The 14,478-nt window shown below is 41.6% G+C and overlaps 1 protein-coding gene across 3 annotated transcripts in view; it reads left to right on the forward strand.

Moving 5' to 3' along the window:
• AQR (aquarius intron-binding spliceosomal factor) overlaps positions 1 to 14,478 on the forward strand; it is a 2,539,865-nt gene that overhangs the window by 2,326,945 nt on the left and 198,442 nt on the right. For all 3 annotated transcript variants that reach the window (XM_044073871.1, XM_044073874.1, XM_044073872.1), the window contains one exon: positions 8,721 to 8,806. In XM_044073871.1, the coding sequence (XP_043929806.1) occupies positions 8,721 to 8,806 (86 nt within the window). The remainder of the gene's footprint in view (positions 1 to 8,720; positions 8,807 to 14,478) is intronic.

The raw sequence follows: 14,478 nt of genomic DNA on the forward strand, positions 1-14,478 counted from the left end.
TGAGGAGAATCTTTGTAGCACATCAATATTTTTGGATTTCTTTGCTTGGGTGTTTTAATTGTTGATGAACTAGTTGGATTTGTCTATCCATACTATCTTTTTTTTACTTGATTTCTAAGGATCTTGCAGTTTTGGAGGTTAATAAAACAAAAGTACCTTGAAAAGCTGTCAAACTATCAAAAAACTTGAACTTTATTGTAATACACCAAGGCGGAGTAAGAGTTTTCATCCAAATTAATTAGACTTCATCAGACTATGGAAAATCACAAACCATTTCAGTTTAAATATACATCAAACATATGATTTCATTATCTATTGACCAATAAAAATGTCCAAATCTTGCTTCTTAAAAAAAATAATTCAGTTCATTCATAATCCAAGGATAAAGTGCATTTTTGTAAATAAATGAAAAAAAATAATGCCTGTAATGGAATATACTTCAAAAAATGTGATAACTTAATATTTCTTTTATCAATTTTTTGTTTCTTTAGCATACGCTTAAAATTAATGTGATCATTTAGCCCTGCTTTGTGAGTGGCATCCAACTTGATTTGCTATTTATACCTTAGAGTCAGTAACATCCAGAACATAAAAAAGTAATCTTTTGAAATGTTTATACTTGTTTGAATGTTTGTATAATACATTCCTATTTCCTCTTAATTACTTGACAGTGTTCATAAACTCTAAATTTTAATTTTCTCGTAGTGCGACCTATAAAAATATTGACACGTCAAACATTCAGCTGCATATACTATGTTGTTGCTTTCACAGTTACAATATTTTAGGGCACAATATAAACTTGCACTGGTTTCACTTTTTGCAAGAAAAAGTGCTCTTCACTTGAATGGTACTATTCCTTCTACCTTCAGAGATGTTCTCTAAGATATTTTTTTAAATTCCTTGTTCTTTTATTCACAGACATAGGTTTATTGCCTGTTATATCATTTACTAATGGAGCACATTCCAAAATCTGCCAGTTTCTGATAATGTCCTTTATAACCAGTGTATCAAGAGTGTAAGTTAAAACTAAACTCTCATCAGAATTGGAAGTATTCTCATTAAGACCTTTTTGTAGTCTGGTTCATATTCTGTAATGGGTTTATATAAGTTAGACCTGTGGGAAATTACTTCCTTTGCTATATCATCTAGTAAGGGAGCAGGGCATCCCCTTTGTTTACACTTAGTTTTTAAAATGTCCAGTTCCAGTAAAACTTCATCTTCCATACTGGAAAGTCTGCTTACTCTTATCACATGACCCTTTACTACATTACTCTTTAAGCCACTGGGATGCATGCTATTAAAATATAAAAGACTGTTGCTTGAAACATCTTTCATAGTTAAGGATGTAAAAGTCTTCCCATTCTTTAACTGTTTTCTCAACTTAATATTCAAAAAAAAAATAACACTAACTTTTTCTAACACAAAGTAAACTTCAACATTTTGGTGGTCCTATTCATATATTCAGTAAATATTTTTAATAACTCAATATTACCTGACCACACCATCAAAATATCATCAGTAAAGCATATTTTTTCAAATAAATGGAATACATACGATCACAAATAAACAAATTTTCTCAATGTCCAAGTCAGTAGGTATAACTGTATACAAACCATAAATGTCCAAAGTGACAAGCCAGTCTTCATCTTTAAAACCAGCAGCTTTAAGTTTGATAATGTAGACATTAAAACAAAAGACTTGAATTCTTTTTACAACTGGTTTCAATTTATTTTCCACGAAAATAGCCAAAGGTTCTGCCTTTGAACTACTTGCAGATGCTATTGGTCTCAAAGGGGGGGTTCTTTCGCCTCCGTATGTGGTTTAGGAATATCAGATATCACAGTTAATCTAGGAAATGGAACTGTGAAATTTTTTTTAACTTAATATCTATCCAACTTTCATGAAATAAAGAAATATCTCTATATCCAGCATTAATTGCATCATCTGTTAAACTTAACATTTTATTGGTATAAATATCAGTAGTTATAATAACTACAGAATCCTAATTGTCTGCCTTCATTATTCTAATTGAATTAGTGCTGTTTTTTTATTTGGTCAAATTATAGAATTTTTTATTACACTGTTTTGATAAAGCATTCGTAATATCCCATCTGAAGTAGGCAGACTTCATTCGTCTGCAACCTGTGGGTATCGGATCCGACCTCGGATCCGAGCCAATTCAAAAGCTTAGGCTCCGAGCTCCTAGCTCCTCCCTCTTACCCATAACCCCTTGCCAAGCCCTGACTGACCTCAGATTTCGTTTGCCGCTTTTCAAGTAGCTACGGAATTCCAGAGCTCCTGGCGTTGGTTAAGATAAGAAACTATTTTTTGACAGAAAAAGTTTTAAAATCTTTATTTTCGTTCTTGATATAGTTAGTGTTGAGTGTGTTTAGGCTTTCCTCTCTCTTTATTTAATTTTCTCGGGTTTTGCGTTTGTTTGTGTGTGTTTTGTGTTAGGCCTTAGGGTTGTGATGTCTGAAGCCCATAAGGCTGTGTTCTCGAAACCGAGTGTGGCCATAAGCTGTCCCCGCAGATGGCCACACTTGGTCAAGAATGCTTGGGGTTGAACACCTGTCATCTGGTTGTACCATTTGTGCAGGGTTCAACCCCCGGGCTTTGAGGGAGCGGAGGTCGAAGTTGGTGCTGGCGGGTCTTTACTCCAGATACCGCTTCGGCCTCTGCCCCTTCCACTCAGCAACCTGTTGCTGTGGGTTCTCCCCCTCCGGAGGGGAAGGAATCCTCTAGGGAAAGACAGAAGGAGAGGCACAGGGAGAGGCACCTGGCAAGAGCCGAAACTTCCAGTTCGGCTCCTCCATCTAAGCGGCCTCCCTGTGCCTTCTAGCTTTCCTCCTCCTCGGCTCCACTCCCTTGGTTCTCTCCTGGACCCGAGGAGGAGGAGGCTAGGAGGAGGTCTCTAGGTCCGCCTGGTGGCCTCCACTAGGTCAACATTTTCAATGAGTGAAGCTGATATGGACCGGATGATGAGGAAATTCATCCAGGCCCAAATGCAAATGGGCTCTAGCCCCCATCCGGGAGGGGCCCCTTTTCACCCCTTGGCTCCTTCTCCGACCCATACCACGGGTTTGGAGCTGTCGGCGGGCAGATTTGGATCCGGGGTGGGTCGGATCCGATGGGTCGGCGCACCTCGGATCCGTCCCATCCCTTGAGTGCTTGGTGCCGGACCCGACCTCTCGAGCCGAGGGCGAGCCTCGGATCGAGGAGCTGGTGTGTCTTCGGCTCCGTCAGGTCGGAGCACGGGTCTCTCGGATCCGGCGGTTTGGCTCCGACTCCGATCCGTCGCGCCGGATCTGAGTGGGGGTCGGCTCGGGGCTTAGAAGCTGGCTCCCTCGGCTTTGACGTGGAAAGGGCACTGAGGACATCCGGACCCCGGTCCCTGCCACGGCTCCATCCGCACTCCATTGCAGTTGGGCCAGGCCCCACCACCCGGTCCCAGCGTCAGCCCGCCACAATGTCCCAAGTGGTTCCCTTGGAACATCCTACTGCTGAAGAGTACTCCTCGGACAGCCCCCCCGATGAAGTACCTCGGAAGCGTAAGTGCAAAAGGAGGCACATGGACTCCCCTGAGTCCGTCACTGAAGACACAGACTTGGATGAAGGGGAAGGCTCCCCTAGGTCACCTCCTGAGGACGTCTCATTTGGAGACATCATGGAGATGTTAAGGATCAGGGGGGGGTGGTCTGCCCCCAAGGTCCGACCAAAGGGAGGCGGCAGCTATCGAAATCGAACAGCTGCTAGAAAAAAGAGCTATCCAGCGCGTCCCCCGAGATCAAACCGGATCAGGGTTTTACTCCAGGTTCTTTTTGGTGCCAAAGAAGACGGGGGACTTAAGACCAATCTTATACCTTTCCCAGCTGAACCTGTCAGTAACCAAGCAAAAGTTCCGGATGGTCACCCTGCAATCTATACTCCCCCTCTTGAGGGAGAACGACTGGATGTGCTCCATAGACCTCAAGGACGCGTACTACCACATTCGGATGGACAGGCGATCCAGGAGGTTTCTTCGCGCCGGCTGGGAGCCAGTCATTATCAGTTCAGGGTCCTCCCCTTTGGTCTCACCTCAGCCCCCAGGGTGTTTACCAAGGTGCTAGCGGTGGTAGCGGCCCACCTGAGGCTCCAGGGATTACAGGTCTTTCCGTACCTGGACGACTGGCTCCTGACGGCATCATCAAGGCATCTTCTGTGCTCAGCCAGGGATTACTTTCTTCAACTAGCACCAAGGCTGGGCATCACGATCAACTGGGAGAAATCTTTACTGAACCCCACACAAGTTATAGATTTCATAGGAGGAAGACTAAACACCAGATCAATGCGAGCCTTCCTCACACCAGACCGTGTTGCCAGCCTGAAGTGTCATGTGACAGCGATCCTGCAACCATCTCCAACTGCAGCTTCGGTCCTGAGGGCCCTAGGTTCTATGGCGGCAGCTATTCCGCTTCATTCATGCCCGTTACGCATGCGGGTTCTTCAATGGACCCTTCAGGTTCAGTGGTCCCCTCTTTGTTCTTCTCTAAACGCTCCGATTGCGGTCAGCAGAGCGTGCAGGGACTCCCTTCTTTGGTGGCTTCTTTCTCCGGAGCCCCTGGCAGGGAGACCTTTTTGCGCTGCATTTCCCCGAGCCACAGTGACCACGGACGCTTCTTGCCTCGGGTGGGGGGGGCATTCTGCGGGAAAGATTGTCCAAGGCACGTGGAATCCCACAGAGACGGCGTTGCAAGCACTTCACCACGTTCTTCCTTCAGGGACTATTGCGATTCAGACAGACAACATGTCAGTAGTCTGGTATATCAACAAACAGGGAGGAACCAGGGTCGAGAGGCCATGAGAGTCTGGGAATGGGCAATTTCCACCAAACGCTTTCTGGTAGCAACGCACATTCCGGGAAAGTCCAACATCCTTGCGGACAAGCTCAGTCGCACCATCCTTTCTCCACACGAGTGGTCTCTCAATCCTCAAGTAGCGAAGAAGATTTTTTGCTTGGGGCAACCCTGTTGCGATCTTTTGCCTCTCCCTCAAACGCCAAATGCGACAATTTTCGCTCTGCTTCCCCACCAGGAGTTCGAGAGATGCTCTGGTGCATGCTTGGCCTCCCGGTCTTTATGCCTACCCTCCACTTCCTCTGATGCAGAGGCTTCTGCAGAAAGCCAACAGTTTGGGGAGCAGAATGATTCTCATTGCCCCATTCTGGCCTCGACAACCTTGGTTCCCCTTCGTATGGTCTCACAAAATCAATCCACCCTGGATTCTGGATCCAATTTCGGATCTCATCTCCCACCCTCTGGGAATGTCAGTTCCCAATCTGCGGACCCTGAAGTTGACAGCTTGGCTGCTCCAGTTCCATCCCTAATTAGGACTCCCGGTATCTCATCACCGGTCAAGGCCATTTTAGTGGCAGCTCATAAACCTTCCACCAGGCAGGTTTATCGAAGTAAATGGAAGAGATTCTCTATATGGGCAGTACAGAGAACTTTGGATCCTTTCTCGGCACCTATGTCAGCGGTGCTGGATTTTCTAACAGACCTCTTTCATCAAGGGGCTAGTTCTTCCACGATTAAGGTACAATTGGCAGCTATCTCGCATTATCACATTGGTCATGACACAGCTCCTTATGACCAGTAAATTATGCAAAACATTTCTCAAAGGAGTTTTTTTGTTGAGGCCTCCAGTCAAGGAGGTTGTACCACCCTGGGACTTGTCTTTAGTTCTGCAAGCCCTTACTGCTCCTCCCTTCGAGCCTGCAGCTTCTACTGATTTGAAGTACCTTTCCTGGAAGACTGCCTTCCTGGTAGCTATCACTTCAGCCAGAAGAGTGTCTGAGCTTCAGGCTCTGTGTGTCAAGCCGTCTTACCTTTCTTTCTTCCCTGATAGGGTGTGCCTCAGGACCAATCCTTCTTTTCTTCCGAAGGTCTCTTCTGAATCCAATATTAACCAGTCAATCAATTTACCTGTGTTTTTTCCCAAGTACTCAAACAAAGGAGAATACAAGTTGCATTCCTTGGATGTTCATAGACAATTACGTTTTTATATTAACAGAACAGCTGGCCACAGGAAATCAGATCAGCTGTTCGTCTCCTTTGCTAAATTTGCTCTGGGTAAAGCAGTATCTAAAGTCACACTATCTAAGTGGATTGCTAATTGTATTCTGCAGGCATATGACACTTCAGGTAGACCTGCTCCTCAGAGGGTTACGGCTCATTCTACTAGGGCAATTTCCACGTCAGCCGCCTTTAAGTCCCGTGTATCATTGGATGATATCTGCTGCAGCTACTTGGGCCTCATACTTTTATTTCTCATTACAAGGTGGATGTTGTTTCTAGAGGAAGAGCATCCTTTGGCTCAGCGGTGCTCGAAACATCCTTCCATGACGGCCTTCAAGATTCAGGTAGCTAGGGACTCTGTCCCACAGGTTGCAGACGAATGAAGTCTGCCTACTTCAGATTTAGAAGTTATGTACTCACCATAACGTTCCATCTGAGTAGGTGACTTCATTCGATGCTAATCCCTCCAACCCCTGACCTTTATAGGCAGTATTTATGCTTTTTTAGTGTACTGTTGTCAGTATTTTGAGGCAAACTCAATCTGAGGTCAGTCAGGGCTTGGCAAGGGGTTATGGGTAAGAGGGAGGAGCTAGGAGCTCGGAGCCTAAGCTTTTGAATTGCCGGCTTGGATCCGAGGTCGGATCCGATACCCACAGGTTACATCCGAATGAAGTCACCTACTCAGATGGAACGTTATGGTGAGTACATAACTTCTAATTTCATAGCACTCTATAACAATGTTGATAGGAAGAATATACATACTCTGTTTGGACAGGCTATCAGTAGTCCTGCCAAACTCAGTCTTGTTGTTATTAAAGTATGCTGCTAAACTTAATTTTCTAGTGAACATCTTAACAGAAGTAATGATATCAATAATTGTAGGCCTTCTTCATAGAAAAAAAAACAAAACCACATTGTAAAGTTTAATTTTCAAAGTTATTCACTTATCTGTTTGATATATTTGAAATTATCAGTACTTACTGTTTTTGCTTTGGTTTTTTTTGGGTTTGTTTTTTTTACAAAATTGTCATCCTTCTACATCTGAAATTCCTTCTTTAAGAATTTTTCCATTATGGTTGTGATTAGTCACCAATAAAACATTACTATCAACAGCACCTACCAGGAACTCATTGTTCACTGCTTGTTGTGGAATCTGGGCCCCTGTTGCCTCCACTTGTAGGCACAGTAATGAGAATCATTGGTTCATTCCTGTCTCTGTTGTTGTGAAAAATTTGAAAGACCTATCCTCTGAAACACACACTGTCTCATGGGACCCCTTCCTTGAAGGGAAGCAATTCTTCTTCTTTTTCCTCCATGTCCAATGGCCCATTTTGAATTTCTCCATCAAACCTGTCCGTTTCCTATGCTGATTGAAGAGCTCTCCCTTTAATTTCGATTGGTGCCCTAAAAAAACTTCTCGTTGAGATGTAATATTCTTATTGGCTGAATCATCGTCTGGAAAAATATGCACATTTGTGGTTTGGGTTTGCTGATTATCATTATAGTCTCTAATGATTTGTTATTTATTTGAGTGTCTAAAACTGCATCTTCCTTTTTAACTTTGTCAGTTAAAACATTCATCTTGTCCTGGAAGATCCACATATAAAGATTTAAATTTGTGAAAATTCCCAGTCAAAGATATATGTATGGTCTGCAAGTCTTTCTCCTTGTGTTTTATTAATAAACAGACCAAATTTAAGTCCGCTTCTTCCAAACTAGCAGTCCATTCAGACTGCAGGTTACCATTCACTTGAATATCCTTTAAAGTTTTTTTTTAATTCTGAGACCTCTCGACACTCTTTTGCAATTGAGACTAATCTGGAAATACCACAAGTCCAGCGCATGTCTCCTATATCTCAAAGTCTCCAGCTCTAAAACTAAATAAATATATTCAGGTATATCCCCATTACTTTTTCCAATGTCTTTGTATTGACAAATAAGTTGCCATATAAGTAAGCCACAAAACTATGGGCTAGGCTTGTAAATGCCCTCGGGCAGATAGCCTAGTATGAACCTATGAACCTATGAAACTTATTTTCACAGCCAGAAACATTCGAGCCATAAAAAAATCAACTGAATCCATGTTCACTACGTTATCCTGTGCATCCACTGTTTGTAAAACATTTAGTGACTTTCTATTTTTACTTTAAACCACCTTTTGATTTGTTTCAATACTGTTACCTTTATTGGTACAGTGAAGCGTGAGCCAAGAAGGTAATTCTTCTGAAGGTGGAAAGTCCCTCCCGAACAACACCCGTGGGAACTAAAGGATTTTGATGATTCTTTAATGTTGCTAGTCATATTAGAAATATCTGGTGTCTCATCTTCCACTTCTTCCAACAAATCCACATGCAGCAGTGTAAGAAGCCAGATCCACTTTTCCCTTGCATTTCACCTGTAAACGTTGCAGAACATTAGTGCAGGGAATTGACTGACTAGTGGGAGAGCAGAAAGGGCCAGATTGTCAGCTTTGCTAAGCAAATATTCTGCATAGACTTTTATCTTCTCTGAATCTTTTGATGTTGTTACAGGTAAGCTGTTGGTGCTTTGTAGACAGATGTGACATTGAGCACTTACTTGCTCTTGTATTTTGGTATTCTTTCACATTCATCATTTATAATTATAAAGTTTTGTATTAATTTGTATTCCTACCTTGTCTCCCAGGTAACAACAGTTGACAGATTCCAGGGTCAGCAAAATGACTACATCATCCTTTCACTGGTCCGAACAAAGGCTGTTGGCCATTTGAGGTATGTAATATTTTTTATTTGAAACTCCATCTCCTGGCCTGTTACAGAACAGAGAGAAGCAGCCTTGCCTTCTTCAACTCACCAAGCCAGCAGCAGAGGACTGGATTAACTAGCACACTAGTAGTTACTAGGGGTAACATGAAATGGTGTCAGCCTGATGACATGAGACCACACAGCACCTGTGTGGGCAAGGCATTAGCAGCCAATCAGTCAAGTGATTTTTGAACTTATCAGTATGTTTGTATGTGTGGACACTACAGTCTGTCAACAGCACAGTTCTCCTAGGCAAGGTTCATGACCAAGGATGTATGTTAGTGCTGAAATTTACAATCACTCATATTTGTCAGCTGGACATGAAAAGGTTGGAGGGCTGTATCATTTGCTGGTCTGTCCCTCTGTGAGGTTTAAGTTTGTGTATGGGAGTCTGGGTCTTTCCTGGTGATGTGTACATGTTGGAAGATGGTGCTTTTTCATTGTTCTTTTGTGGGCAGCATTGAGTGAAGAGTTGTCCTTGGCACCAGATTTGCTTTCTCCAAGGTTTCCTATTGCAATTGCCTGAAGTAATTGATAAGATTATGGAAGTCCTAGGAGGTAAGGATATGGGAAGCAGATGAAATAATTTGGATTGAATAATTAATATTTTTTGGTGCTTGCTTAACCAAAACGAAGATGCAGAGTATACATTTGATCAAACAGCGCATTAAATAAAGGTGCCCTGACTTAGGAGTTGGTATATTGAAGGAACATAAAGACTGAACACATTTAGTAGAGATGCACAATATGCCATCAACAACATAGTGTTTTGACTAGAACATAGTTTAATATACTGGTTTCAGTAATCCAAGATTTGACTTCAGGTGCATCGGTATTTCATTGCAGGTCTAAGCTGCAGACCCACACAGAAAATCATTTGTTGTTTTTTTCAGTCTTAGATAATGGATTATTAAAAGGCAGATCGTATATATATATATATATATATATATATATATATATATATATATATGTGTGTGTAAAATGTCTGTGTGTGTGTGTATATAATAGCAGGTTACTTGTTTATTATTGCATGCATTTATATAAACTGACAGATTTGTTACTTCTGATATTCTGTCAATAATGGTTAAAGTATTAGTTGACATTGTTCACTGATGTGAACAGGGTCCTTGTATGTAATGTCATCACAGTAGTTTCATACATGCTTTTCAGCTGTAATGACACTGTGTACTTATCAGTCATATTAAAGGTATGCATATTGTTATTATAAATTAATGCTGGGTTACAGATGCTTTCCAAAAGTCCTGTTTTAGAAGAGTCTAGAGACACCTGTGATACTGCATTGTCCATTCAGTAGTCCTATAGTATGCATGCATAAAAGTCCATTTTTCTCATGGCTTGTTGCCCCCAAGACTGCCCTGTACTTATAAAACAACTGTAGGCAGATCTTTGTGAGACATTCTTATCCAGGAGAGTTTTACTTTATTTCTCCTCCTCACTAGCGGGTGGTGTTGCTGCTAGCAGAGTTACTTTTAAGCATTCGTGACAGTTCTTGCAATCCAAGGTCTACACCATTGTTGGTGACAAGAAGAATGTTAGGATGAGCAGGCTTCATTTTGTCTTTTGTTCATTCTTGCTGTCTTCCACTTGAGCCGAAGTAAAACTTTTCAATGATTTTTGTTGTCATTTCAGTTAAGTTCATACTTTTTGACAGAGTTTGTCATTTGGCCTTCATTTTGTCTATAAAGAAGTTACATTTATCATAATTTGGATTTGGCCTTTCTCCTGTAGCAAGACAACAGTAAAAAATAACTGTGATGCTGCCTGAGCCACTATTTGTGGCTCATCTCTTGCCTAGAAATCCTCTGATTTCTGCCATGAGTGTGTTGGGACTGCTTTTTCATCTTTAGAAGACCTTGAGGTAGAGCTGTAGCCAGGCTATTTAGCATCCTGGGCAATCCCCTATTTGTCATCCACCTACTCAGCCTTAGGCCAGATTTAAGGACAACGACCTTCAATCAAGTTAAAGTTCAAAAATAAAATAAATTCAATAAATAAACCTAATCACATCAGGATGAAGAAAAAAACTCATCAGCTTCTTTGACTTCCAGATACAGTTGAAGAAGGAATAAAAATACCAGTCATTGTATGAACTATTGCAAAGAGCTCCTTGATAAAGTTTAACAAAGCTCCATTCTGAAATTGTAGTCCAGAGATTTGCTAAACTGTACTAAGGTGTTACTTGCTCCAGTGCATAAAGCTGCATACATTAAATATCCTTGTCATTTAACCAAGTACAGCTGGTTTCATGCTTTGCTGCTACAGGCAGTGCTACTACATGGCTAGATATAATGCTGAAAGCGTAAACAAGAAACTCCATTTCCTACAAGCCCTTTTCACCCTGGAGGACATTGAAATCTGTGTAGTGAGTGGGACATGATTTAAAATAGTTGAGAGCACTCCAACTGTGCAAGACTAAAATGCCTTCCATACATGTAGACCAGCTACTGTGCAGCAGAGAAGAAAAGGTGACTCTGCAGGGCTATAATGCCTTCCATACGTTTAGACCAGCTACTATGCAGCAGAGAAGAAAATATGGAAGTCTCTCTGTCTGCATCCAGAAGAGACTCACATCAAGGCTGGTAAAGCAGCAAGATGCACTAGAGGTTCTTCACCTCCAAATAACCATCAGAAAGTTCCAGTACCATATATGTGCCAGCTCTAGAACTCCCTGTATGACACAAGAAAGCCACAACACATGTCTACAGTTACTAAACATCACAATAGTAAACCTAGTACAATTTTTCCCAGGCAATCTAAACTATCCATCTATAAACCTACATCACCACTAGTGCACAAGCATAGAGATTCCTTAACTTGGTCAGTACAAATACCTTGGAACAATTAGTCAGAGTACCCACTAGGGATAATAATATCTTGGATTGTGTCCTTACTAATATGGAACCATCTTGCACTATCCCTTGTGTATCTTCATCACTTGTTAGATCTGACCATAAAGCAGCCTCCTTCAAAATAAAATTGAAACCAGAGATCCCTTCCACCTAATGAACTTTTATATATTTCTTTTAAGACAAACTACCTACTCATAAGTGATACATTGACAAGTTTCAAATCCTTCCAAACCCAGTTAACTCCACTGAATATGCAGAAATGTACACCACCACTCTATACCAGCATGTAAACAGCTACATAGATGGCAGCTGTACCAGGTCAAACCCATGAAACAAACCCACATGGTGGAACCATAATATCAAAAAGCTTTATAACAAAACAAAAATAATTTGGCCAAAGGCAAGACGAGTAATTCCCAGAAGGTTAGATTCCCTATCACTGAAATAAACAAACAACTCAAGAGCTTAATAAAATCTATCAAGGCCAAGTTTGAGGCTAAAATAGCTACCCAAGCTGAAGAGTTATCTTCGTAATTTCAGAAGCAGAACTCAGCAATGCACTATGCTGATTGTGAACAATTTTACCTATACTGAGGCTGAAGAGATGGCAAAGTTACTGGCTGATGAATTTAGCTCTAACTTTACCCCTCTTTCCCCAGCATCTGTTCCTCAAGATATACCAGAAACTGCCTCACTTCCAGCTGTCCCACAAGACCAAGTCCTAAAAGTGCTGTCAGAAGCTAAAAATACTGCATCATTTGTTCTTGACAATATCCCTGGATGCATCTTAAATAGTATAACCCATGATATATCCACACCCCAACAACACTGTTCACTCTTCGTCTCCATACATGTTTTGTACCAAGCAAATAGAGAACAGCTACGATCATTCCCCTGCGTAAGGATGGACCTCCCACAGACCTAGGTAATTACAGACCCATAAGTATGGCCAACCTCATATACAGAGCCATGGAAAGACTTATCATGGAACTAATCAATCAGAACATAGGAGCTTCCAAATGCTGGGCCCGTGTCAGTATGGATTCATCAAGAACAATTCATGCTTACTCAACTTGCTGGAGCAAAACGGTACACACCACGTACCACAGTCTGGCCAGAACTTTTGACACAATTCCCCACTCAAGCATAATAGAAAAAGTTTGTTGGAAAGCTTTCTATTTTATGCTGTTTCATTTATGTGCTGTGGAGTGAAGGGGATGTGATCATTTTTTTGCTGTGTTTATGGAGCAAGCTGTGACAACTAATATTCCATCCAGAAGCAACATGGAAGAGACAGGAGGTGTTTTACTTTCGGATTTTCTCCATGAAAGGGACTTGAAGCTGTGTAAAGACGATTTATGGAGCTCCAGTATGAAGGATGATCCCTTGAAAGCAAAAAGCTGAGGTACCAGAAAATAAACAACTTGAGAATTTTTCACCCAGGTGTCTTGTTTGTTGGAAAGCTTGCTATTTTATGCTGTTTCAGTTCATGCTTACTCAACCTGGTGGAGCAAAACGGTACACACCAATTCCCCACTCAGGCATATTAGAAAAACTTGGAGTAAACCTCTTTGTCACCTGCTGGATTGCCAACCAGCTAACAGATAAGATGCAGGAAATCAAAATAGGGGAAATTAACTCCACAAAGAGAATGGTCACAAATGGAGTCACCCAACTATCTGTGCTGAGATGTCTCCTGTTTGGCATCTACTTTTCTGAAATAAAAGCCATACCAAAGGCCTTCAGCTAACTAAGTTTGCAGATGACTGCAAGCTAGGACTAGTCATTAAATCCCAGATGACTTAGCCACCCTACAGGAAGGTTTGTCCCAAATAAATAAATAACTTGTACCAGAATTATGGACTGAAACATAAAGCCAAAAAATGCCTTCTTTTATCCTTCTTTTGGGAAGTTATCTCCCCAGGAGCTACCATATTGACGATACGCCCCAAACGTTGACCTGGTTGTTCGAAATTTGGGAACTTATGTGAACAGTGATCTAACCTTTGACCAGCATGTGTTAATTGTTGTAAAAAAGTACTTTTATATTGCACAGCTTATAAAGAAAGGGGATTGTGTCTAGATCTGTGGATGGCATTGTCCCCTTTACTCAGCCTTCATTAGGCCAGTCATTGTGTATAATGCCCCCTTTTGCATGTATCTGTTCAGACACATGGCAGCAATTAGAATGCTCACAGAGATGTCATACTAAAAGGATAAAAGACCTAGACAACATGTCCTACATGGACCAACTCAAAGCTCTGTCACTATACTCTGTAGCATACAGACTGCTAAGAGGTGACCTTTGTCTGGCATACAAGGCATCTTCCGACACTATACTGATGGATTCACTGCACATCAGCAAGTCAAATGGCATCAGAAATACTCTGTCTAGGGATCTAAAACTCTTGTGCAACATCAGCAGAACAGTTTGGAGGGGCAGGTATATCTCCAGTGGATACCACTGACCTAGAACAGACTCCCTATCCACATAAAACAAAGGACATCCCTGTCCATATTCAAGCACAATTTGGATCTATGGATGAGAAATTGAAAATTTACCCCAGGCCTGCCCCATGTACTACTAATGGACAGAGGCAGCTCCTAAATGCTTTATCCCATGCATGGGATCCTCCCAAATTATTTATAGTATATTCCCAGTTATTCTCATTAAGGATAGTGTATATTTATCGACCATAGGATGGTTAAGACCAATCTCTAAATAAATGGGTTAGGTTAATTTGAGCACAAAAAGGGAAACTGGCTAGC

The sequence above is a fragment of the Protopterus annectens genome, chromosome 6.part0 (assembly GCF_019279795.1).
Source record: "Protopterus annectens isolate FY-2018-M chromosome 6.part0, PAN1.0, whole genome shotgun sequence".
Taxonomy (NCBI): domain Eukaryota; kingdom Metazoa; phylum Chordata; order Ceratodontiformes; family Protopteridae; genus Protopterus; species Protopterus annectens.